The sequence below is a fragment of the Engystomops pustulosus genome, chromosome 10 (genome assembly GCF_040894005.1).
Source record: "Engystomops pustulosus chromosome 10, aEngPut4.maternal, whole genome shotgun sequence".
NCBI classification, from domain to species: Eukaryota; Metazoa; Chordata; class Amphibia; order Anura; family Leptodactylidae; genus Engystomops; species Engystomops pustulosus.
In genome coordinates this window covers 16,074,975-16,102,344 of record NC_092420.1, presented here as the reverse complement: position 1 = coordinate 16,102,344, position 27,370 = coordinate 16,074,975, and the positions used below count along the sequence as shown (strand labels likewise).

General features: G+C 44.0%; 2 protein-coding genes across 3 annotated transcripts in view; one reads left to right on the top strand and one right to left on the bottom strand.

The window, feature by feature from the left end:
* Positions 1 to 26,716, top strand: part of LOC140104027 (monocarboxylate transporter 2-like) — a 32,154-nt gene extending 5,438 nt beyond the window's left edge. For both annotated transcript variants that reach the window (XM_072127358.1, XM_072127359.1), the window contains exons 3-5: positions 18,911 to 19,054; positions 23,482 to 24,303; positions 24,816 to 26,716. In XM_072127358.1, coding sequence (XP_071983459.1) covers positions 18,911 to 19,054; positions 23,482 to 24,303; positions 24,816 to 25,117 — 1,268 coding nt within the window. In that variant the 3' untranslated portion in view covers positions 25,118 to 26,716. The remainder of the gene's footprint in view (positions 1 to 18,910; positions 19,055 to 23,481; positions 24,304 to 24,815) is intronic.
* LOC140104367 (uncharacterized) lies at positions 1,349 to 6,717 on the bottom strand. Its single transcript, XM_072127893.1, has 2 exons — positions 5,793 to 6,717; positions 1,349 to 2,271 (listed from the first exon to the last, which is right to left on the bottom strand). The coding sequence occupies exons 1-2, from the start codon at positions 6,706 to 6,708 to the stop codon at positions 1,676 to 1,678; spliced, it is 1,512 nt and encodes a 503-aa protein (XP_071983994.1). The 5' UTR covers positions 6,709 to 6,717; the 3' UTR covers positions 1,349 to 1,675.
* Positions 26,717 to 27,370: the final 654 nt, after the last annotated feature.

The window sequence follows — 27,370 nt, the reverse complement described above, 5'->3', positions numbered from 1 at the left end:
GCCATAGAATGGAGCTGCTCGATCCAACTGTCATTCCCCTCCATTCTATTAAGGTGGAAAACCCCTTTAAATGCAATGTGACATTTATTGCAGCAGATTTTCTCTTATAATGTGTTTTTAATCCTTGATAAGATTAACCTTTGAACTCTCGTAATCCTGGATTGAATGATTTATGGAAATGTGTAATCTAGCAGCAACCAGAGATCCTTGCGGTTTTATCTAGAGAGTTATCACCCATTCAGTGCATGTATATTGATAATGGGGGTCCCGCTGATCCCCATTTTATTTTATAAAATGGCTGCAGGGAATTCACATACTAAACATAGTTGCATGTTATAACATCTGCGACAACTAAGAGCACAGCAGTGTGAGGACCTGCCCCTAGTGCAATCCTGGAATATAAATCCATATTTCACAGTCCTGCTGCTACTAACCACACATACAGAGGTATGATTACGCTTCTCTCCAGGTACAATACCTCACACTGTCTGCTGAGAGCCACATCCCCAGTGCAACTACCGTATATATCTATTTTCACAGTTCAGCAGCTACTAACAACACAGACATCACAAACACTGTCTGCAGAGAACTTAGAGCACAGCAGTTTAATGCCGGTGGCACATGTTGCATTTTGAACCTGTTTTTGGTCCGTTTTTAAGCAGTTTGTTAAAAAACGCATGCGTTTTTTGAAAACGCCTCAGTTTTTGACCGGTTTTCCCAATAATCTTAATTCAAACAGGTCAAAAACGGATGCATTTTTTAAGGACTGCTTAAAAACAGCCCAAATTTGGGTTTATAACGCCACGTGTGCTGCTGGCCTGATGATACTTTTCCACTGTACTCAGAGAAGCTGCAATCCTGGAATATACATATTGCACAGTCCTGCAGAAACTAACACAATACAAAAAGGCAGAAGTGGTTTATTATATAGGTGATTTTAGCCGTAGCCGGAACCCATGGCTTCTAGGAGTCCCATGGCCACCCAAACCACCCACCAAATTATATACTGAAAAGGACCTTCATCCATTAAATCCTTGTACATCTGTTTCTGCTCTCAATACACACGAGCAATGTACACAGGAGCCATTTCAGGACCTTTGAAGGTCCTTCAAAGGTCCTGAAACTGCAACTTGAAAGCAGGTAGAAGGGAGACATCCTCCGTTCCCGAAGGTGATTCTAGTACCAGATGTAGGAAGTGATTCCAGACTTGTAGGGGCCATGATGTAGGGACTCCCGATGTGCTCCGTACCTATGACCCACACCCCTTACAACCCTGTGTACCTTTATCTTATCAAGAAATATCCAGAAAACACCTTTAAAAGTTGGAATATGGCGGCCACAGCAGCCTCTTTATTAACAACATACAAAAAGGGGATTAAATATATTAACATAAATAACATGTTACAAAATAACATTTATAAACTATACAAGAAAGAACCTGCAGAAAGAAGGTCTATGAGGGCCAGAGAGAAGAGAGTGTGCGCAATATTCCCCACGCCGCACCGCTCCGGCTCGTGGGGTGACAAAAGTGTCGCGGACACTCAATTTCCTCCTCCCAGGTCCACCCACCTGGTGTGACCAAACGCTCGTTGTTACCAAACCACTTCCACCTGTATAGTGCTTCACCCCACTGGCCCTCATAGACCCCGCCATACGCGAGCAGTAGTAAACCCCTTTACTGCTGTGCGCTCCGCCATACCTGAAAACCTCTCTCTATACCATCCCGGATCCCCAAAGCCCACAAATCAATGCCCATATCATTCAGATGAACCCCGTCGGCACGACGAAATTGTGGATCGGTATTCTCTAAGTCGTCGTGACGTACTACGATCCCCCCTTGTCGGGTAATGAACTTAGACACTGCTTTGTTAACTTTTGCCCGGGCGCGGTTCAGCCTATACACCGACCTGGCGTTGCGCCATTTGAGTCGGGGAAGGATATCAGACCAAATGAGTATGATTCCCGGGAAAAGAGACAGCAGGCGCATGGTGTCATATTTAATATCTCTAATCAGCGACTGAGAAGTACGCGAACCCAAATCATTACCTCCCAAATGTAAACAAAGGACATTAGGTTCCCTATCCAGCCGAGCATAGTAATGTAGCTGAGGGAGGAGAGCACTCCACAACATTCCCCGAGTTCCTAACCAGTGGACTTCCGCTTCACTTCTGGGTAAGCCCAACCTGCGACCCTGTGGACGGACATCAGCTCTGCGTGCGCCCCAGACAACAAAAGAGTGGCCTACAATCCATACCAGGCACTTGGACGGAGCTAAAAAACAAAACAGGAACGTTGTTGCATTTCTATGCCCGAAAGAGCCGGAAGGGGTGGGGGGAGGTGGGGGTAGTGAGGAGGTTGGGAGGGGGAGGGGGGGGGGGGGAGGGGGATATCGATCCGGTAGTAACTTACACTACTAAATTGGGGCGCACATAGATCTTAAAGCGCTTTGACTCCCACCGACCGATTTGCTTAATCACCTCATCCGGAAGACCCCAACGAGCTGCCTCTGTGGCAGCTCCAATACGAAAAGAGTGCGAAGCAAATTCCCGCGGGTCTAAATGCAGATTTGCCAGTAGCTTCCTAAACATGACTACAAACTGGTATTTAGTTAAAGGTAACCCATCTTTGTGGATTAATAAAGGAATAAACCCCTTGGGCCGTGATTTCAAAAACTGAGACACCATTGCTACCGGGCAGGCCGGCGAATCCGGCAAACTATTTAACACTATTGTGGATCCCTTTCCCGATTGATCCGTTTTTGATCTGGCCAAGAAACATTCTATCTTACTATCCGTCAGGCATATGGCACTGTACGGAAGACCATCGGGTTTGGTTTTGCTGGAATTCAGCAATTCGCCAATTCTAAACGCCCCGAAAAAGGCTAGGGCGAATGCTGCTTTAAATAGAGCTACTTCATAGGCATCTCTGCAAGCCATAGGAAGAGATGCCGTTAATTTCAGCAGCAATGCAAAGGAGACTGGACGACGGATACGGGGTGTCTGTTGGAAACTGCGGGTGTATCCTTTTATTGCCTGTTTGATCAAGAAATGTTTTGTAAAATCTTGGCCTGAAAACAGTTTAAAATAAAATGCAAGAGCTGCTATTTCTCTCCGCAAGATTGACGGGGACACCGACATCTCAAGGCGGTGACCTAGGAAACCCACTAAAACTACTACCAGATTGTTTTGATAGGGGCTAACACCTAACCCCTCGCACCACTGTTCCCAAGCTAGCCTTGTCACATTGTACGACCTCCATGTACAGGGAGCTAGGGACTGTTTTATAAAGGACAATGCCACCTGAACGGGATATCCCAAACATGAAGTGGAACGTAGGTCGGGACGGGATCCGCATTCGGGGCCAGGGACCGGAACAACTCCCACTGTAAATGAGATAAAGCAAATGCTGTAGCATTAGGCTCGCTCAGGACATGTCTAGCACTCAACCATATATTGTTTGACAGACATAGCAGTACCAGATGTCTAAGAATATTGACAACCTGCGGGGATGAAGCTGTTAATGATGTTAAGGCCTGAGCCACCGCCTCGTTGGGTGTGTATACTTTTAAACGCCTGTTAGCCAATCTGGAACCCCAAACCGTCAGGGCGACCACTAATGTGAATAATCCCGTTAATGTAGCGTTCCTGATGACACCTGCATCTCTCCACTCCGTAGGCCAAGCCTCTGCCACCCAAGCGCCCTTCAGATAAGCCCCAAAACCAAGACCACCAGACGCATCGGTGTAAAATTCCACCTCCTCGTTGGATGTCCATTCCTGAAGCCAAACCGTCTTGCCATTAAACTTAGCCAAAAATGTTGACCAGATGGCCAAATCTGCTCTATGCGCCGCTGATAGTCTGATAAAGTGAAGAGGAGCACGAACTCCCACCGTGGCTAATGCTAGCCTGCGACTGAATATCCTACCCATGGGTATGATCCTGGTGGCAAAGGCCAGCTTCCCCAGAAGCGACTGCAGTTGACGTAATCGCAGCTTACGCGCTACCCGGGCCGTCTCAATCGACTCGCGCAAGTCCTGCAGCTTATCCTGTGGCAAGCGACATTCCATTGCGACAGAGTCGATCTCAATGCCCAGAAAGCGCATGGTTGTTGCCGGGCCTTCTGTTTTATCGGGTGCTAGCGGAACCCCGAAAAGATTTGCTACCCTCTGAACAGTGCTCAGTAATACTGAGCACACATGCGAATTTGGGGGGCCTATGCATAAGAAGTCATCCAGGTAGTGAATAATGGAATCGATGCCCGATTCCATCTTCACCACCCATTCCAAGAAAGTGCTGAATTGTTCAAAGTAGGAGCATGACAGCGCGCAACCCATGGGGAGACATTGATCTACAAAATAGGCCCCATCCCAGTAACAGCCTAGCAAATGAAAGGACTCAGGATGAACCGGGAGCAGACGAAAGGCTGCTTCAATATCCGTCTTAGCCAACAGGGCTCCAGGGCCCATTAGTCTCACTAGGTCAATCGCCTTATCGAATGACACGTAAGATACTGAACATAGTTCATCCGTTATCCCGTCATTCACTGACAGCCCCGGGGGGGGAGATAGGTGGTGAATTAGGCGGAATTTATTGGGTTCCTTTTTTGGGACTACCCCCAACGGTGAGACTATAAGATTACTTAACGGTATTGATTTGAAAGGACCTGCCATGCGGCCCAACGCTACCTCTTTGAACAATTTTTCGTGAACTACTTGTGGATGTTCCCTAGCTGACTTTAAATTTTTTGTGCTCAAAGTTACTCGTTTAGAAGTTGAGGGAATTTTGAAACCTACACTAAAGCCTTCTAACAAAAATTTTGCTCCCTCCCGATCTGGATACTTACTTAGGTACGGCTGCATCTGGCTTGCTAGGACCGGCGTCCTCCCCTTTTCTAGAAGGATCGGAGGCACGGCCTCGAGATTTTCTGAAACATCTTGCTGCCGAGTGCGCTCCACCGCAATGGGAGCACTCGTGCTTAAATCTACATGTGTTACCGAAGCGACAGCTGCCGTCATTGAACTGCCAGCAAGTGCCTGATTTTCCAGCGCCCGCTGGGACAACAGCTGTCGCCTGGGTAACCGGTGAATAGGAGGAGCTTGCACGAAAGGGCTGAGGACCTATCCTAGCCGCTACCATTAGTCTCATCCATAGACTAATGTCCCTGTGATCCCAGCGCATGGAGGGGCGCATCGCCTTTCTCTGTCTGAACTGTTCGTCATAGCGCAACCAGGATATTCCTCCGTAAAGTCGATGCGCCTCCCCAATGGCATCCATATAAGAAAATAAAGCGGAGCAATGCTGAGGGGCTTTTTCACCTATCACACTGGCTAGGATGGCAAATGCTTGGAACCAGTTATTAAAGGTTCTGGGAATTAATTGGTACCTACGTTTTATCTCATCTTCCTTTTTATACTCTTCTGGACGTGGTTTATCTAGATTAAATTTGTCTAAAGGAAGTAGTGAAAAAATTTCCACGTACTCATCCCTCAAAGCAAACGTATATTTCGCTCCGCGGGCCGTCATCCGGGCGCCACTCGGCGTGCAGCGGTGTTTCTGCCGTCTGCACAACCGGAGCTGGGGCAGGTACTATCTGAGGTGACCAAACGGGTGTTGGGCTACCCGCGTTTAATGCCCTCCCCATTAACTCCTGGAAGCCTGACCATAAATGTGCTACCCAGGGGGGGAGAGAACACGGGGCCCCTGATTGTGGAACATTGGCATTAAAGGAATACATTTGAGGGGGTGGGGGAAGGGGGATGGGGGAATAGGAGGAAGGGGCTGTGTGGTACTCACCAGGCTGCCCCGCCGGGGGTAGAACAGCCGTTGGGCCTGGTCCTGCGGGAGTCGGCTGCCTCTGAGGCAGCGGAAGGGCCTCGCTGGCGTCCAGGAACTCTTCCAATTCGTCCGGTGGAGCGACGATAGAACAGGCCGGAGAGGCCTGCCGTGCTGGTGGGGGGTTTCTTGGTGACAACACGGGTGCTGGAGAAGAGCGCAGCGGGGTATGAACCACCGCTGCCACCACGTGGTTCTGGGGTCTGCTGGTCACGCTGGCCTGTGGCGTGGCGGGCGGTGAGAGGGAGGGTGTGCGGGATGCTCTATCCCTCCCCCGCTCTGCAGGAGCTGACACACGGGGCGACGGGGGGCTCTGCCTGGAGGCAGCGGTTCTCCTGGATCTCTGCGGTGGTGGGGAGGTCCGCTGGGCCCGGGACGGGGATCTGCGCTGGGACATGGAAGTCCCCCTGGCCCCAGCAGACGGAGGGCGAACCCTCTTGGCCGCCGGTGTCGGGGGCGCACGTGTCCCACGCGCGCCGGTGATCTGGCGGGTGGTGGGCCTTGCGGTACCGCTGGCGGTGGGAACGCTGGCGGGAGAGGAGTCAGGCCTAAAGCGCTCCGGGGGGCGAGCCCGTCGCGCCGGCCGTGAAGGCAGAGGAGATGCCGGGGAAGAGGGGGTTAAGGCGGCTTGCAGCTGCGCACGCAGCCAATCCTGGCCGTGCTCAGCTGCTGCCGCCCGCATGATGTCCTGGATGTGGGACATACCTTCTTCCTCTGCCGACGCGCTGATGCGTTCAAATCCCTGGCGTCGTGGCAAGAGGAAGAAGGGGCCGTCCCAGCCTCCTTTTAAGCCCGGGAGACTGCGGCTCCCGCGAGATCTTCGGCGCGGGCCTAAGCCCCGCCCCTTTAACTCTGTCGCTCCGGTCCCCCTCATCATGACGGGCCTCCGTTACCGGCTCCACCTCCTGTCCACTTCGGCCCTAACTTAATATTCCTACAGCCCAGGACCCATGGCAGTTTTGATCCACCCCTGCAAACAGGTATTATTATACATCTCTCAAGAAACAATGTCTCTACACTGGCTGTAGAGAGTGAAGAGCACAGTGCACTTGAAGAAGCTACAACCCTGGAATATAAATACACGTCTCACATTCTTGTTACTACTAAGATCATAGACAAAGGTATGAATACACATCTCTCCAGGGACAACACCAGCTGCAGCCTGCAAGGTCAAAACACTCCCTTTAAGAATCTTCAAACTTGTAAGAATGAAGATAATAATTTAGGGTGAAGATCCCCTTTAAGAAGCTATGGATTTTGGTTCCAGTCTTTGCATCCTCGTTGGTTTGCAGCTATAATGAATATGTTATGACTAATAATCAATTGATGTTCCATGAATTCCTTGTCTTTGCGCAGAACTTCCAATTCCTCTCGATGGAAAAGTTCCAGCAGACGCGGAGTTATTTTATCCGCTAGAATGTTAATCGGCAGCTGCCATTGTACGCAGGAGCGCGGCTGGGAGTAACATGGGGATAGAGAGGAGGGTAATCCACTTAGAGGAATTACCGCAGTCACATATGGAAAAGTCTCCAGACTCGGAGAAAACTTGTTTCATGCAGTGAATTATGACGGATCGCTGCAAATTTATTTTCTTAAAGGGGCATTCCCATTTCTGCTAAATAATTTTAATGTTTTTATGATAAAAAGTTATACGATTTCCCAATATACTTTCTGTATCAATTTCTCATGGTTTTCTAGATCTCTGCTTGCTGTCATTCTATAGAAAGCTTCTATGTTCACTTCCAGTGGACAGAAATCGGACCCTGGTCACAGAAGTGCACGGCTCGTTATAGCACACGGCTCTGATTACTCTCTATGATACTAACGAGCCGTGCACCTGTGTGACCACGGTCAGATTTCTGTCCACTGGAAGTGAACATAGAAGCTTTCTATAGAGTGACAGCAAGCAGAGATCTAGAGAACAGTGAGGTATTGATACAGAACGTATATTCGAAAACTGTATAACTTTTTATCATAAAAACATTAACATTAATTTGCTGTAATGGGAATAACCCGGATCTTATATGTACCAGCACCAACAGTCCACTACTAATGACTGCTCCCTGGCAGTAGAATAAAACTGGAAATCCCTATGAATGGAGTTTTCCGGCCTGTATTAAAGGCAATGAATGTCAGTTAGGTCTTTAAAGGGAACCTAATTGGGGGGGGGGGGGGAGAATGCTGCGACCTCTTCCTTGTTTAAACTGAGTATAGAAATGACATCCAGTTGTATATAAATTTTTCTCATTAAAAGCTGGTGATCAATGCAGATCATGTCGCTTAAAGGGATTGTCATATAATCATAATTTACCAACTATCCTATTAGAAGGATCCCCCCTTATCACAAGAACTGGGGTCCTATATTCCCCCGTTTATACATTGTTTCTTACTGTCGGACTGGGGTTATAAAATATAAACTTATTCTGGGGACCCACCATCCATTAACCCTTAGTAGCCTCCAATTTGGGTTATCTTCTGCTTGACCCATGGGGTCAGAGCTTGAGGGGTGGGGGCCCGGGGGGGGGGGATTCTGAGGGGCCAGTCCGGTACTTGCTTGACTTCTATGCAAACTCTATAGGCTGCAGTCACACATGCCACAGGTGGCGTTTTGAACCCGTTTTTAAGCAGTCCGTTAAAAAACGCATGCGTTTTTTTGACTGGTTTACCCAATTATCTTAATTAAAACTGATTAAAAATGGACTGCTTAAAAATGGGCCAAAAATGAGTTCAAAACGCTATGTGTGACCGCAGCCATAGGGAGAACAATAGTCATGACTGTGGCTTCATTTAATTTGGGGGCACAGGACCCTCTTTCTCATTCTCGTTGAGAGTCATGTGAATAGTTGATAATAAGCTTTGATCATAAGACAAATCCATGAAACCACCATCGATCAGCGGTCATCTCCTAGGAGCTGGTACTTCTTCCTGCAGTGGCCACTGGTGGTGCAGAGTGGTATTACATGGCGAATAGTCAGAAAAGGTGATGGCGAGTCCTCCAAAGTGTGAGACGCTATTTGAACCATAGGAGAAAGTTCCACATGGTCTAACACTTGGAGCCAGAGATATCTGTGTGTTGTTGCCTCATATTACACGGATCTTGTGCAAATATTATGCAGTGCAGTAGTATTGTGGCGTCTGGGTGGGGTGAGAGGCTTATCAGATGGGCAGAACGAAGGGCAGTAGGTTCCTGGTGCCATGACCAACACCCAACATCCCTTTAAATAATAGATTACATTACAGAATCCAATGACTATAAATCATTAAAATATAAACTATAAATTTACCGTACACTGATATATTTTCAATTCAAGACCCCCGCTTGCTGTCATGCAATGAAAACCTATTGAACAGTTACAATCCTTTCCTGACCTAGTCTAGTTCATCAAGCAGAGGGTTTGTTACAGTGTGCACGGTATTCACTGCTGGCCTATGAAAAGGCACTGAGTAAATCATTGCTGCGCTGGCTCCGCTTCGCTCCCCGGCTGCTTTATTAATGGATTAATTTGCTCACTTATTATTGGGATTGAAGGTTTAAAGTGCTGTATTAATTATGATGTCCTGTGAACAACAGCGGAGTTATTAAATAACACGACTAATCCAATATACCGGGGGGAAACACATTATCCGGCCCTGGACTGAGGCCGGCAGCATAAACAACCTACTCTGAGCATCTTTACTTAGTACTCTATGCTGTGCCATTCCTCAGTTATTACTCATAGAAATCTATGTTTTACTATTTTGGGTTTGTCCCTACACAGCCTGATGTTGTCTAATTGGATAGTGTTGGTTTGTGTATGGATACCCCCCATCTAGTAACATCTTTACTTAGAACACTATGCTGTGCGGTTCCTCAGTTATTCGTCCTGGAAATCTAGTGACAACTATGTGTTACCATTTTGGGGTTTGTCCCTACACAGCCTGATATTGTCTAATTGGATAGTGTTTGGATACCCTCCATCTAGTAACATCTTTACTTAGTTCTCTATGCTGTACCATTCCTCAGTTATTCATCCTGGAAATCTAGTGACAACTATCTGTTACTATTTGGGGGTGTCCCTACACAGCCTGATGTTGTCTAATTGGATAGTGTTTGGATACCCTCCATCTAGTAACATCTTTACTTAGTTCTCTATGCTGTGCCATTCCTCAGTTATTCATCCTGGGAATCTAGTGACAACTATATGTTACTATTTGGGGTTTGTCCCTACACAGCCTGATGTTGTCTAATTAGATAGTGTTGGTTTGTCTATGGATACCCCTCATCTAGTAACTCCTTTACTTTAGAACATTATGCTGTGCCATTCCTCAGTTATTCCTCCTAGAAATCTAGTGACAACTATGTGTCACCATTCGGTGGGGAGGGGGATCCTTACACAACATTATGTTGTCTTATTGGATAGTGTTGGACTGTGTATAGACATCCCCCATGTAGTAACATCAAGTTAATATATTCATAGATTTGTAGCAGGGATAAAATAGGAACAGATCAGAATCAGCCCCTCAGCTCCTGCTCCTTCCCAGAGCTCACAGTGTGCTGAGCTGACATCAGTGTGCGAGTGAGGTGCTGTACAGGAGCACATAGGTGGGGGCTGAGGTGTCTGACAAGTCACGTGTTGTTTTTTTGAAATGTATTCAAACCAAAGCCCAACCCCTGGGACTACACAGGGGATTCTTACAGGGTGCAAGGTAAGTTATAACACGCAATTATATTGTAATGCAAATGCTTAGAGAAGGTAGAAAGACATACGGTATATGCAAAGCAGCTGTAGTGGGCTTCTGAAATCTGTCTTTAGTGAAAATTAGGTCCCTGGTGACAGATTCCCTTTAAAGCGATATTCCCTTAATAAAGATCAGCAAAACCCTTTAAGTATGTGGCCCCTACAGATCTCCTTTCTAAAATATTTCAGAAATTGTGTCACAATGCAGAATTCTGCCACTACATGCTCAAAAGTTATGTGTAAATTTCATAAGAAGGGATTATTGTATTATAAGCTCTATAATCATATCCGCTACAAAACATATGCATTTTAATAAATAGGGGATTTAATACATAACTGGAATACTGGTGTTACTACCCTTTTAAAGGGATTATATAATAATTCCTTTAATATTTCTAGATACGGCGCCACTCTTGAGCGGAGGTTGTGTCTGGTATTGCAGCTCATCAAAATGAAAATGAATGCTGCATGGAAGGGGGGCGCAGTATCTGCAATCTACAACCCCTTTAAGAGTGTGACATTGCAGGGTACAGAGTCACACAACTTCATCTGGCAAGGATAGATAATTTATTATGGCTGAATGTCATTGCTAGATTACATCCACAGTGCCAGGTTATATATCGCTGTGATATGTATCTGTGCCAGGGACGAGGGTCATGTAATATCATGGTTCCTAGAAAACACCTTTAATAAAGTAAAAGGAACTGAGCTGCAATACCAATCACAACCTGTGGACTGGAGTGGTGCTGTTTTAGGATGAAAAAGACAATGCTGGAGATTTACCAGAAGTTTCTAGTTGCCCATGGAAACCAATCAGAGATCAGCTTTCATTTTATAAATAGCTGTGGAAAAATGAAAGCTGAGCTCTGATTGGTTGCAATGAACAACTCCTTTATAAATACCAAATTAGGGCAAAATAAGACTCTATGATGTGTTGTTCCTCCTTAAAATGTATAAATAAATGGGTGCTGTACATTATTAATTAGCGCATGTTTAGTAAACGCTGTGTAAACGCAATCTTACTTCAATAGGTAATCGCAGCAGGAGTTGTAAAGCAATGCAAATGCTACCTGTGAACGCGGCCTAAAGGTCTGACCACTGGGGCTCCCATCTATTGAGGGTGTATCCCAGGGGCCTCTGGGATTGGGAAGGGGCACACAGAGGCCAATACAGTTTGAAGCAATGGCAGAGAAGGTAGCAAAAGACTCCTTGCTCTACCATTCAGAGTTGAGCTCTGCCTAATTTGCTTGAGGACCCATGAAGTAGACATTGAGAGCACCGCATGAATTGAGGGCTGGTGCACACACAGAGGGTGATGGCACACGTGGTGTTTTGAACGCGTTTTTGGTCCGTTTTTAAGCAGTCCGTCAACCGCATGCGTTTTTGACCAGTTGGAATTAAGATAATTGGTCAAACCTGTCAAAAACGCATGCGTTTTTTTAAAAAGAACTGCTTAAAAGTGGCCCAAAACATGTTCAAAACGCCACATGTGCCATCACCATAAGGGTGGGTTCATACGTTCAGTTTTTCAGATAGTTTTCACTGTCCAAATCAGGAGTAGAGTGGAAAAAAACAGCAGAAGTAGCACCTCTCAGTGATATCTTATCACCCATTATGATCCACACCTGCTTTTGGCTTTGAAAACTGCATCTGATAAACTGATTGTGTGAACGCACCCATAACCAGTGCTCAATTCTCTTTGTGAGGTTGGGGGTCTATGGGAGATATTTAATACTTTCCCCAAATGTCCCCTATAAGGGGTGTGGGCCAACCACGTGTACCAGTTCTCTACACCACTTGAGGGCCATCGTTTTCGGGATCATTGAGCGACCCAATGGACACTTACTAGTCACCTAAAAAAAAGATTGGCAATAGGTTAAAGTCTATTTTGGAAAATTTCTGGGACCTGTAGTCCTATAGACTGCCCAATCCTTATAATAGCATTGAATAAAAAGAGACCAATCTCGTCAAGGTGAGAGTTAAAACAGAGCAAAATTGGTAACGAGCGCGGCCAATGATACGTGGCATGTTTTTTTTTACAAATAATTACCGTATGTGGGTAAATCCGTACGGCTCTATGATAAACAAGGGATCAGTGATTTTATTTTCGGGGTATGACCAAACAGCATGTTTCAGTTATTAAATGCTCTTTTACGGAGTTACTCTGGCGTCCGCCTCATGACCGCTGATGGTAGCGACTTCCGTTACGAGCTCATGATAATTACGCAGCTCACTAAACAAGATAAGTACAATTACATTAAGCACTAATGGATGAGTGAGAATGACACCCGAGCGAGCGAACGCAAGCGCCACCAAACAGGAGGTAAAAGGTTAACGCTCCCGTGGAGTTAATCTGATTATTAAAGGAGCTCCCCGCTGCCAATTTACCAGTGAATGAATTCCCTGACCTTTGCACTTTGTGAAATAAAGTTATTACATAGCGCTTGATTGGGCATCAAAGGCCAAATACGGAAAAAACAACCACATGTGTGACGCAGAAACTGGGAAGTAAAAGAATATGCAAAAATGTCATTGGATGATAATAAGATGTGAGAACTCGTAGAATAAATCTAATTAATATGTCAACAAGAGAACAAGCGGAGAGGAATCAGGTCAGAGACAATTTGGCCTTTAGGATGAGAGAGACTGGAAACTACAACCAAAGCCATAAACAGCAGCCTAGGAGCTGGAGCAGCCAGGAGTCCTCTTGGGAAGATGCTACAAGTTCCTCACCCCTGGATTTGGGGATCCCCTGCCTCCTCCTTGCTGATCCTCTGCAGTTCTCTCAGGTTGGATGGTGAATGTAGGTGGACACCATTTTCAGGTCTCTCCATAGATGCTCAAATGAGTATAGGTCCAGGCTCTGGTTGGGCCGGTCAGGAATGGTCACAGAGATGTCCTGAAGCCTCTGCTTTGTTATTTTAGCTGTGTGCTTAGGGGCATTGTCTTGTTGGAAGGTGAACTTTCAGCCCAGTCTGAGGTCCAGAACTCTGGAAGAGGTTCTCATCCAGGATATCTCTGTAAATCTCTCCCAGTGGTCCCCCTCCCCATAGCCTGATGCTGCCCCCCATGTGTCACTGCTGGGATTGTATTTGGCAGCTGATGGCGGCACCTGGTTTCCCCACGGCTTGGAATTAACACCAAAAATTCAATCTTTGTCCCATCAGACCAGAGAATCTTATTTCTCATAGTCTGGGAGTCCTTCATGTGTTTTGCACACTGTGGCTTTCATATGTCTTGCACTGAGGAGAGGCCTCTGTCGGCATATTCTGCCATAAAACTCTGACTGCTGGAGGCTGCAGTGATAGGTGACCTTGTGGAATTTTCTCCCATCTCCCTCCTATATCTCTGGAGCTCAGCCACAGTGATATTGAGGTTCTTCTTTACTTCTTTCCCCATGGCTCTTCTCCCACGATTGCTTAGTTTGGCTGGACAGCCAGGCCGAGGAAGAGTTGTGGCCGTCCCAAACTTCTTTCATTTAAATCCGGCCAAGGATTTAAGTCACCGTGCGTTAGGAACCTTGAGTGGATCTGTGCTCCTTGGGCAGTTCCTTAGACCTCATGATTCTCATGTGCTCTGACATACGTGTGCCTTTCCTAATAAAATCCAATCAGTGTAATTAAACACAGCTGGGCTCTAATGAAGGAGTAGAGCCATCTCAAGGAGGATCAGAAGGAAATGTGCTTAACTGGGACTGACCTTGACAAATGCAATACACCTCTAGCAACCAGTCTGACCCACATCAGCACCGAAAGACTTAATCATCAAAATTGGGTTACCACTGGCTGGGAAGTGGGAGACTATTTTGACAGCATTTAAAGGGGTTGTCTAAGAATGATATGTTATCATCTATCTACAGGTACAGGGGTGTAAAGTTCTGCATTTGAATGTGTTGGTTGAACATGTCTACTTCTGCTCTATCAATCTCATAGGGACTGATGTAGATAGCTAAAATTCCTAAAGTTTAGGAAGGTCTCCTTTAAACACAGTCCTGAACTTTGCACTTCATGGAGATGGTGATACCAGGGCGTGACAGTATTTACAGTACCTTGACATTTTACCTTGACTCTGAAGGTAAAAGTTTGACTATTGTAAAAGTTGGACCTTTCCAAATTCTGAGCGTCATCCAGAGACGAAGCGAGATCCCTAAATCTAATGTTTCTGTGTAGTCTTAAATGTCTTCTCCCATGCTGGTCTGTGAGAGTCTGTACCACCATGATGGGGTCTTTCTATGTCAGCTCCGTGAGCGCACAAAATTTAATGGGGCCCATTTAATCAGTGTAATTTTAATGGAGAATCTTTACTTAGCCTGTGAAATTTATTACTTAAACGGGGTGTCCAGTTTAATAAAATAACATGTTCACACCCAATCTTAACCGTAGTCCTGTTTTTGGGGATCCAAATCTCTTGGCCAAAGTGGAGAGCACTTACAAAGAGCATCTCTTGTGCTACGTTACATAACTCATTGTTTAGAATGGACAATGTGTAATGCCTCATTCTTCCTGTGGAGGCGCTGCAGATAAACTGGCCTCCATGATTACCTTCCATTGTCAAAGAACCCTAACAACAAACAGACTTTGCCCAAAGTGGAAAACCCCTTTAAGCATGGTGCAACTTTACAAAAACCCCTTTAAACTGATACACCCCTTTAAGATACCGTATCATAATGCCAAGTCCTCTAGGCTAGATGAGTAAGCTTTGTTAGAGACCAGAATAAATAAGTGACTTGTAAGGGATTGGTTAAAAAGAGAGTGAAATATAGAAATGTAATGATGCCTCGTGTGATCAATAACACATTTTCCAGCGAGTTCTGAGTAATTGTTTACAAAGTGCGTGACGGGATCTGACTGCAAAGTAGCGTGCGCGCCTAAAAAGAGGTACGGGGTGACCTCTCACAGACTGCTGTCTTTGCTCTAGTAGCTTAGTAACAGATCAAACAATTTGGCTTCTCCACTTCCTGCCATGTGCACCGCATCAGTTAGGCCTGAATTATAGGCCTGAGCTTGTGGGGGCGCTATTGCATTGGTGTCTTTAGAAAAGATTGTGCCGAAAAACGGTATTGCATGTTTCAGTTATTTGTTTGTACTGCACTGAAGACATGTGACCAGAAGACAGATATTGGGGCGTATTTACTAAGGTTCGCGGTGCTAACTTTTGCCGGACTTTCCGACGGGTTTCGAGATTTTCACGGCTTTGACAGTTGTTTAACAGGGGTTTGCACCGGGATTGTGGCTGGCTTTCGTGCGACAGAACCGGGTTGTGTGTGCGGTCGGACGATCCGACTGATTCGGGCTGACCGCAGTATTTAACTTTCACAATGGGGGTCATTTACTAAGGGCCCGAATCACTATTTTTCGTTGGGTTTCCCGAATATTACCGGTGCATCGGCGCCGGCATGCATGCGACAGAAACTGGGGGCGTGGCCGTCGGAAAACCCGACGGATTTGGAAAAACCACGGAATTTAAAAAAAAAATTTGTTGCTTGACATGCACTTACCTGCACTCAGGATAGGATGGTGAACTCCGGCGGACTTCAGTTCAGCAGCGACACCTGGTGGACATCGGGCGCACTACCTTAGTGAATCGCCGGAAGACCCGAATCCTTGACGTAGAACGCCCCATTGTGTCACACGACAATGCACTTACATGCACCGGGAAGAAGATGGTGAACTCCGGCGGACCTGAGCGGGGAAGTGACACATGCAGGATATCGGGCGCACGATCTTAGTGAATTGCGGCACAGAGCATTATTGACGGACAATGCACTTTCGGTGAACCCCTTCGGACAGGTAAGTAAATGTGCCGCATTCAGTCTACCTTTGCTTGTTGCCAGTATGCAGAGAAATCAAGTTGGAAAATAGTCATGGGGTCTGCGTGAGTTGACCTGAGAGGATGTCACCCTGGTCACATGACATTAGGTCACACCCTGTCTCGCTCTAGATACCCCTGGACACAAGGCAAGTTTAGATCTCTGATTTTATGGAGATGTGAAGAAAACAATTTTAGCTTAAAGAAAGGGTCGGTTAGTTACTAGGACTCTATGGGAACCTGTCACTAGGTGTATTTGTGAAAAATGTGGTGACAGGTTCCCTTTACGTTTACTCTTCCTCTACATTTTCCATTTCATGCCAATACTTGAGAGTTTTATTTCCCCATTACAGGTGAGTAAGCAGGATTTCTGGTTTGCTGGGCAGCGCTCGGATCCTCGGATCCAGACTGTTATGGAAAATCTATGATTGCGTTGTCTGGTAACCATGATGTCTTCCTGGGGTGTAGTGCGGATATACCGTACGCTGGATGATTTACTACTCCTAGTATAATGCTTGAGAAGTGATCACTTTCACCGACACAAGAAATCTTTTTCTCTATATATTTATAAATTGTTCCCTGACTCGGGCATCTTGTGGCATCCCCCACACAAATAGCTGAACGCCGAGGGGTGAAGTCATTTGTTCCGGGGGTAATGATCCTCGGATTCTATCAGCGGAGCACATAAGAACTATCTGCAAACCTTTCGACTGGATTTTATTTTTTTCATCTTTATTCCGCAAATTCTCCTTGACTTTCTTCGCCTCTGCATTACTTGCTAAAGTAAAGGCGAGGAAAATAGCAACTAATATTTAACAGATTTCTAATATCTGACATAACTGTAATTCTTCATGGTGTAATAAGAAGTAAACGGCTTTAGACAGTTCATCCTGTGTTAAGAGTAAGCTGATCACATGTCCTGCTACCAGCTGTAATATGTAGAGGTCCCTCGCAGCAACTGTACAGTTTCCCTGCAGTGCCCCCACAGGGAAAATGGAGAATTACATGTAACCATTAAAATAAGTTGTATGAAGCATTCTGAGAAATAGCCATGGTAGATTAAGTGGACAAAAGACATAAGATCTATCGATTTCAAATTATAGCCCTACTGTATTGATCCAAAGAAAATAAAAAAAAACATATAAGGCTGATGCCAATTGGCCCAACGAAAGGAGAATTCCTTTCTGACCTTAAAAATGGCAGTCAGAATGACTACATTGGGGCACATTTACCCCAATATCCCCGATATCCTGCATGTGTCGCTTCCCCGCTCAGGTCCGACAGAGTTCACCTTCTTCTTCCTGGTGCATGTAAGTGCTTGATCTTGCGACACAATTTGAAAGTTAAATCCCGCTGTCAGTCTGAATCAGTCAGATCGTCCAATGGCCCGCCCCCCAATTTCTGTCGCATGGAAGCCAACGCAGCCGCGCCACAATCCGATAGAGTGCAACACAATCCCCAGTTAAATACCTGGCACAGCTGCGCGAATCCCGAAAACGTCGGCAAATCCGACTGAAGTGCGTTCCTCAGATCCTTAGTAAATAAGCCCCATTGTCTTTTTAGGCACTATCACATTTGGAAAAATAAATGGTGTTTCTCATTGTAGGACCCCCATTTAATAAAGGGATTGGCTCATGTTATCCTACAACCACAGGATAGTTAAATGATTGGGGGTCTGACTGCCGGGACCCCCACTAATCAAAAGAAGAGGGTTCCCATATACCTCCAGATTGAGAATCAGGTCTTTGAGGTTTTCCTCAATAAGACTGGCCTAGATTGGCAGAAAAAAAGGTATCATCTGTATCTGTGGTCAAGTCTCTAACGGTAACCCCTTGTCTCAAGACTCATCTTTATGTGTTCCTCATGATCTTGACTCTCTAATGCCTTGCCTCAGGTCTTATCTTCATGTGTTCCTCTTAATCTTGACTCCCTAACCCCTTGTCTCAGGTCTCATCTTATGGTTTTTGGAACATTGACTCCTGTGTTATCTGCTAGGGTGCGTTACATTTGTTTCAGGCACTTTAAGAAATGAGTAACAATTTATGAAATCTTTATGAGGTTCCATGGTTTAAGATCAGATAATTGTGTTGAAGAAGATCCAATTAAAATGGGCAATTCATTTCCTCCAGGGGCTCAGGCTGGTAAAAAAAAATAAAAATGAAAAACACATGGTAGCCCAGCTCTGGCTCATGTGTCCTGCATCGCTTTGGTACTTCTGGATTCGGGGGACCTCATGGAATCTGCTTCAGCCAATGTACATGGGACATCGCTTTAATTTTCCAGGGGACTTCACTTCCTTTGTTGTCCACTGGTCCAAGTAGCCACCTCTTTAAATGAAGCAGGTCCCACGACCCCTGAAACCTGAAAACCAGAGCAAAGCAGGAAGCCAGAAAGAGGTAAGTATGCATTCAAATTTTTCCTGGAAAACCCCCTTAGGCCAATAATAATAACACATTATATGATTGTGGTTTATGTTGTTTTATTATAAGGTTTATATTGAATTACATCTTTCTGTATATTACATTTTTATACTGTTTCTTTGTTTTTTTTTAGGTCCTGTGGCCAGTATACTGGTGAACAAGTATGGCAGCCGACCGGTGGTGATATTCGGTGGTGTCCTCTGTGGCACTGGCTTTATTTTAGCCACTTTCAGCACCAGTATCATCCAGATGTATATCTGCGTGGGAGTCATTGCGGGTAATGATGCATTATATTGTAATTTACTTAACATAATCTCTTTTAACGTATGGATTTGTTGCTGGGCTCTTGACACGGCGATCGATGTTATGATTTGTGAAGTACTTTTTATGATAAGGGAGAAGGAGCCTAAGGTTTTATTGTCATTAGAGCAAATGTCATGTAACATTAAGGGATGACAAAACGGGTCTTTACAAAAACTAATATTCCATTAATATATTCACAGGGTTAATGGGAGGCCATTAATATTACAGCTTTGGGGTTAAGGTTGTTTTCTAGGTAAATGTATTATTGTGGTATAAGGAGAAGGGGGGACAATTTGCTGAATGTGTGACGGCTCCGGATAATCTATAGATTGAGCTCCTAGACTTCTGGAGGAGTCACTTAAGTTATATCTTCCATTATCATTGCAGATATGTCCATGGTTTAGCGGAGGAGCATAAATGAATGTAATGCCATATATACTATTTAAAGGGGCTTTTAAAGGGAATTTTTATAATATATTATACATTATTATAATAATTATATCAATATATATTAAAATAATTATAATAATTTATTACAAAAAAGATTAATAATTTAATATTATTAATGTATAGAGCACCATTCTTTCCATTAATATGATACAAGATGGAAGCTGCACATGATACTTATTAGAGTACAGGTAGATTTCACTTTCCGTTTTTTTTTACATTTGTTTTTCCCCTTTCCAATTTTTTTAATTCTTTTTTTTCTTTCAAGAATTGCATTGGAGTTGTAATATTTCATCATGCAATCTTTTGATAACTTACAAAGCCATATCCAATAATAACGTACTGAAAGTGAAAATAGGGGCAACATTTCAGGCTTTAACCTCATCCCCTAATGTGCATGTGCAGTATCGTACCCCCCATAATGACTATGACATAATTTAATGCCCCCCTCTTTCTTGTGACCACTATTTATAATATCCCAATAATTCCCCGCTTATTGAGCCCCCATAGTGCACTCCCTAACGTGCCTCATGAACTAATGATGCCCCCTTTTTAGCAGTCCCCATATATAATGCATCCTTCCTCGATTACCCACTTATAATGTCTTCAATGGCGTAACTACCGCTATGGCTGCTACAGGACCCAAGGGCTTAAGGGGCCCGGGATGCACGGTCCCTGTGTCCTTGCAGTGCTGTGCCACGGCCCGTGGTAAGTGGTGCCGGGTGCCTCCCGGATCGTGCCCCCGGCCCCTCCCTCTGTGTCCACTCCTAAACCTGGCCCACCCACCTCTCTCCTGAGCCGCCACCTCCCTCCTGAGCCGCCATCTCCCTTAGCCGCCCGCCCCCAGGCATAGGTGACAGCCCGCTCATCAACTGCCCAAAAACTGGGACTGTCCTGCTATACCTCAGAAGTTAGGAGTAATAACATAACTACTCCCATGTCTGTACTACACAGGTCAGCAGCCCAGTAGGTTCTGCCTCTGGCAGGATGTAATAGACCAAGGGTCATTTTGCTATTGTCAAGCCATTAGAATCCTACAATCTAATGTAGGTTGACAATAGAATTTCAGAATTCATCTTTAACTCTGTCGATGCTGTGGTCACACGCAACCTTGGCATCTGAGAGGTTTTAGATGACTGTACAAAGTTTCTCCAGTCCCTTTCTGTCTAAAAAGTTTTCCTGTACCCTTAAACCTTCTTCATCCTTAGGATATGTCATCAGTATGTGATTGGTCAATAGAATCACAGAATCACTACATGTAATCACTATCCATTATATAGTGGTGGTGCTGAAGACCTTAGATTCTGGTTCTGTTCACTAGATGGAATCTGGAGGCGGCTGATAGAACTGATCAGTGGGGGTTCTAGGTTTGGGACCCCCACTGATCACATACTGATGTATGAAAAAAGCGCATGGGTTTATAAACCCCATTCTGAATGTAAATATTTTTTTGTATAGTTTAAGTTAATAGAGTCCGATTCTGCCATAGACAATTAATTATCCCATTCCCAGAGGACCCACCTCCCCGGGTAACTGAAAGGAAAAAATTTCGGAATCTAATTTACAGTGAAGATTTTGTTAGCGACTGAAACTCATTTTAATGACAAGTCAGCAATGCTTTCACGTCCTCATTAATGCAAGTAAAATGAGATGATAATAAATTAGATTTGTGTCGGTGGAAATTTAATGATGAGATAATAAGGAGCTATAATTGATTATTACCTAAATGGGTAGTTGGCATTCAACCCAGTGGTTGGCATTAGACCTAAATTTGCATAAGTTGTTACATTCCATAAATTCTTTGAGTGTCACCCAAAATCTATTAATGGCCATTTTTCAAAATAGGAAGTTTCTTTTTGTAATGTTCATAGTGGGAGGTCCGGAAAGGCCATTTATTAAGCAGTTTTCCCTTACTGGTAATTGTAAAGAATTTTAGAATAGATCTATAATATGGGGATAATAAGTCGAACACTAAGAACCCTCCTTATTAGCGGATGGAACACAAAGACAGGAAGTAGACAGTTCCATTTCCTGTGTAGTGGTCAGACTAGGTACTGCAAATCAGGTTCTATTTATTTGTACAAAAAAGTTGCAGCGTCTCGGCCACTCCACAGAGGACAGAGATGTTTGCTTCCTGTTCCATTGAATGTTTATCAGCTAAAACACTAAATCTATGATGGTATCAGGTGTGAAAGGGGTCTTAGAGAAATAGTCTGTTGGACGCCAGTCAAAAATAATACAGATAAAAGAATATTCAACTCCTTTGGGGTTCCATTATATTATGGTTGAATCTGGAAGACCCTAAGTACAGGCAGTCCCTGGGTTACGTACAAGATAGGGTCCGGAGGTTTGTTCTTAAGTTGAATTTGTATGTAAGTCGAAACTGTATATTTTATAATTGTAGATCCAGACAAAACAAATTTGGGCCCCAGTGACAATTGGAGTTTAAACATTTTTTGCTGTAATGGGACCAAGGATTATCAATAAACCTTCATTACAGACACCTTACAGCTGATTATTGCAATCTGGGACTATAGTAAAGCATTCAAAAAGCTTCACCAGAGATCAGAGGGGTCTGTCTGTAACTATGGGTTGTCTGTAAGTCGGGTGTCCTTAAGTAGGGGACCCTCTGTATTTGGGAAAAAAGAATGCAAACTTACCCTGCTATGACCCCCATTCCTGCATTGCTCCTATATGACCTCCTTGCACCTTGTGATGACACAAACGTTTACCATGGGATGTTACCTTCTGTGTTGTCCCCAAGAGGCCACTCATTGGTCCAAGAAGGTCCTCAGAACTTATGGTGGGTAACAGTTCTGTAAACCAGAGTGACACAGGATTTGGGAGCTGAAGTATTCTTTGTCTTCCCGACTATTGCCACTTAGAGGTTTTCCAGATTCCTGGAAAAACCCCTTTAAGCAGCGAACTTCTTAATAACACTGCCAAAAAAACATTCATTATAATAGAGCATGTAGTGTTCATGATTTTACAGATAAAATATTGTACACCACAATGTACAATTTACTGAAAAATCTGATTTCTTTTTTTTCTTTTAGTTTTTTTTCTACTGTACCCATAATGGAGTAGAATCACCTCCAATGCAGATGTGAACTGAGTCACATTTAGTGTTTTCGGTACCACTATGGTCAGAGTAGGGCATTACACTTTTTGGAGATTTTTTTTTTTGGAAATTTTCATTAGGGATTGTCTACAGAGAATAACTTGTTGGCTGTTTTTGCCCCAAATCTTGGTCAATGCCATCCAACGATCTTGTGTTATAATCAGCAATGACTATAATGACTGCATGTTATCAGTGTGCTATCTGTTTATTTATGTGCATCATAATTTAGTAATTATAACACAGTCATTAACCGTTAACGACTTTGCGTGATTATTTGTAATCAATGCATCGTGATGTTATTCATTATACATGGTAATTAAGCTGATACTGTTTGCATGCTGTCATATCCATCCATCTTTATCGCTCTCTTTCTTTATCTATCCATTCCTCCATACCTTAGCAAGCAGCACTTGCAGAACAAATGCAAATCAAATCAAAATCAGCAAAAAAAAACCCCAAAAAATAAAAACACCTCTCTACCATTAAAGACATTTTAAAATGTGAGAAGTGCTCTTATCTTCCCCTGTTGTCCCAGGGGAGGGGCTGGTCTCTGTTTATGGTGCTACACAGTAACATCAGTGACAATCCATGTGGCCACTGCAGCCAATCTCTGACTTCGTTAGTCGGTGATTTCATCGATTTTGTGACAGGGTGACTACTGAAGTTATAGATTGGATACTTCTTGGGGTCAGTGCTTGCAAACCAAGACCAGCGATTGGCTAGAAAGGACCAAAGCCAACAGGGTGGAGAAGTATTAAGTAATATGCCTTATAGTGCAGGACACTATATTTCTTGTCATTATAACAATAATTATGATGTTTCTTTATTTCTAGGGTTTGGTTTCTCTCTGAACCTCCAGCCATCAGTTATTGTGGTAGGAAAATATTTTCAGAAAAAACGTCCCATGGCTAATGGCCTCGCCATGGCGGGAAGTCCTGTTATACTCTCCACCCTGGCTCCAGTAAACCAGATGTTGTTGGACAAGTACGGCTGGAGAGGAAGCTTCCTTATTTTGGGGGCCTTACTGCTCAACTGCTGCGTTGCAGGTGCTCTATTCCGACCAATTGGACCCCAAGCAACTAAAACCAAAAAGGACAAAGATCCAGAGAAAGTAAACGTGAGCCTAGTGGAACCTGTAAAACCTGAGAAGAAGGAAACTTGTATGGAGAGATTCAATAAGGTCCTTGACCTATCCTTGTTTAAGCACCGAGGATTCCTCATCTACCTCATAGGAAACGTGTTGATGTTCATCGCCTTTTATGCCCCCATAGTCTTCCTGGCTCCTTATGGCAAGCACGTCGGAGTCGATGAGTATTCTGCAGCCTTCTTATTGTCTGTACTTGCCATCGTTGATATGATCGCTAGACCAGCCACAGGAATGATCGCCAATACTAAATGGATTAGGCCAAGAATCCAATATTTTTTCAGCTGTTCGGTGATATTTAATGGTGTATGCCACCTCTTGTGCCCACTAGCTACAAATTACGCTGGTCTTGTTGTCTATGCTGTATTCTTTGGCCTAGGGTTTGGCATGGTTTGTTCCCTGCTCTTTGAAACTCTTATGGATCTCGTTGGACCTAAACGATTTTCAAGTGCTGTTGGACTGGTCACCATTGTAGAGTGCGTTCCTTTACTCCTGGGACCCCCGATTGGAGGTAATTTTTTTATATATGAATTTTAATTACTTAGTTTTTTCCTGACTTCTCATAATATGTGTTTCTTAGAATCTGTTCTCATCACGTATGAGTATGTTCCGACATGTTCCTTTAACCAAAGGCTTCAGTGTATAGCACCATATGGGCATACAGTAACATATGTTGCTCCCCAGAGGAGAAGAAGAGCTATGGTTGGATAGCTATGCTAAAGAGATGGAGTGGGGAGTAGTTGAAGGCAGAGATCAGAGAAAACAGTGGTGTTAGAACACTGGGTTTCCTAAGTCCAGCTACAATCATACACAAAGGTATGGTTACACAGCTCTCTAGGGCCAATACCTCACACTGTCTTAAGCTTTGTAAGGACAAAACCACTGGTAGACTACCTTTAAGTGCCAGATTGAGCCTAGAAACCAGTTCGAACTTTGTGATTTGTAGAGAACATTTGTCATGATTTCCTCTTTAACATCTGTACTGTATATAGCCCTTATGTTTGTCTGTTCTCTTACTTCCAGGTGCTATTGTAGATGCATTTGACTACAAATACATGTTCTTAGAGTGTGGAGCCATTATCGTCTTTTCTGGTGTCTTCCTTTTCGTCGGCAACTTTTACAACTACCGGATGCTGAGGAAAGAGGCTGAGGCGGCAAAGCGTGAGGAGAAAAAGGATATAGAAATGAAGGATGGGGCTAGCTTGAAGAAACATGACTATGACCAAGTGAGCACTGAAGACAAGGCAGAAAAAAACGGCAACGAAGTCCCCAGCGTCAAACTGGACTCGGAAAAATCTGAAGAGGCAAATGGCCATCAATGTTAGAGCACTTGAGGGACATTAGAATTTTGTAGGTTTGATCTTTATTTTGGACATTTCAGTGCTCCGCCTGGTGCTCTACGTGCAGTCATGGTACGAACTTTGCCAGATAGGGTCTAGACCAAAGCAAACGACTCCACCGGATTGTAAAAGTTTCAAATCTCAAATGAAGACCATGCAAACCCTGTACTTTATACTTTATCACATGTAATATCGCTACAAGGCAGACAGAAGATGTCCTAAGGGGGTCACCAGTGGTGAATTGGGGTTCTCAATTGGAACCGTCATCCATTGGGCCTAAACCTCTGTATGTTAAATACATATGAAGGTTGCGGAACTCGAGATTTGTGAAATAAAGTAGTGATTATTGGGAATTTTCTAAACTTCGGTAATCACTATAGAGAAATTAATTGTAACATTTCAATGATTTTAAGAAGATTTATTGTAAAGTGCCTAAGAGCGGGTCTCCACTTTGGACAATCGCTACTTTTTAGATGCATCCGGTGCAATAAGGTATCAGAAACTGTCTACCAATGATCTTCTGTCAGCTGTGAAGAGACCAGACAGTTAGAGTTCAATTTATTGCAGCACCCCCACAGGGGAAATAAATTATTACAATGTTCAGCCATATCAAAACTGCATTGTTCAGAGTGTTGTATCTCCACTGGGTGTAACTTGAGGCAGTGCAGAGGGTGCGATCACATTAGTTGTCTCTTCCTGAACTATAGATGGTGGCCCAGATATATTAAACTGGTTGCGCCAGTTTTCTGTCTACACATTTTTTCCAGTGCAAAGTTAATCTGGTTTTGCATGTTTTTATAAAGTGTTTGCGCCAGTGTTGTGTCGCGGCTGCACTGTATTTGACACTTTAGAAAATTGTCAGAGTTTGCAACATATTAATCACAGCGACTCAATAGAATTTTGTCACACTCTGTAAAGGTGCACCAAAAAAATGGTGCACGCATCCTAAGCAGTGAAGGGAACACTAAATTATTGAATATCTGCCGCACGCTGCACATTCGTGAGCAAAACTAAGAAATTTACCTCACTTTTTAATATATCTGGGCCAGTATGTTTTAGTTTTAGGGCCTGACACAGATTTAAGTCACATTTCTGATGTAATCCCTGCATTAATCCCGACTAATTTGCAATTCTCAGGGAAAGCAACACACAATTCGCACTTTAACCAATTAATGTCTGCTCGTACGCTCACTGTAGGCCTTGTTTATCAAGACATTTATGTGTTGCCTGTAGCAACCAATCACAGCTCAGCATTCATTTTTAAAAAGCAGCTTCAGAAATGAATGCTGGGCTCTGATTGGTCGTCAAGGAGCAACAGGCCTGTAAAACAGTTTTGATAACTTAGGCCCAAGTTATAATATACTTGAAAAAATGTCTTACCTGTGAATTGTGAACCTTTGAAGCCACACTCGTGTAAAGGGCACCTATTCCTCCAGGACCAAATATTTATGAAGAAAAACATTGTATATTAAAGTATATGAACCAGAACAAGATAAATCTGTCTTGTTCTTAAATTAATACAGAACTGACGGTAATTATTTTTATGATGATTGTTCCATAAAATAAAGATTTTATTTAAATTGGTTTTGTATGTCACGGTGTCATGTTCTAGTATTCATGTAACTATTAGCTCCAATTGTGGGGAGGGTGAAAGGTGCAAAATTTTTCAGTCATAAACCTCACTATTGACCTGCCAAAACTCTAACCCCTACTGTTGCCAAAAAGTATAATATCCTCCCCCCTACTCCCCCCCAAAATATACAATGTCACACGTTGCATAGTATAATGCACCCTTTTCTGTTGCCCCCTACACTTTAACTTTTGGTAGCCCCCCCCTTTATATTGGCCCTATTTCAGTACCCGCCATGTTTATAATGTTCCCTTTTCCGAAAGATCTCCCCCCCCCCCTTTGTTTAAAAACAAAGACTCTTTCTCTGTCCCTCTGTGGCAGTCCTCTACTCTTATATCTTCTCAGTCAATGTGGTGTGGGGCTGTAAGGTCGGGAGGCTTGATGACAGCTTCCAGCTTCACCATTTTATTCAACTCTATCTGTGCCTAGAATATGCCGATAGAGTTGTAGCCTTGGACATACCTTCAACTGCTCATGGATCGATGAGAGGTGTGATTTCCAGGGATAGGTATTCCTTGGACCCATTAGATAGAAAAAAAAAACCCATCCTTTTTCAATCCCTAGTGCAGTGATGACAAACCTTTTGGAGACGGAGTGCCCAAACTACA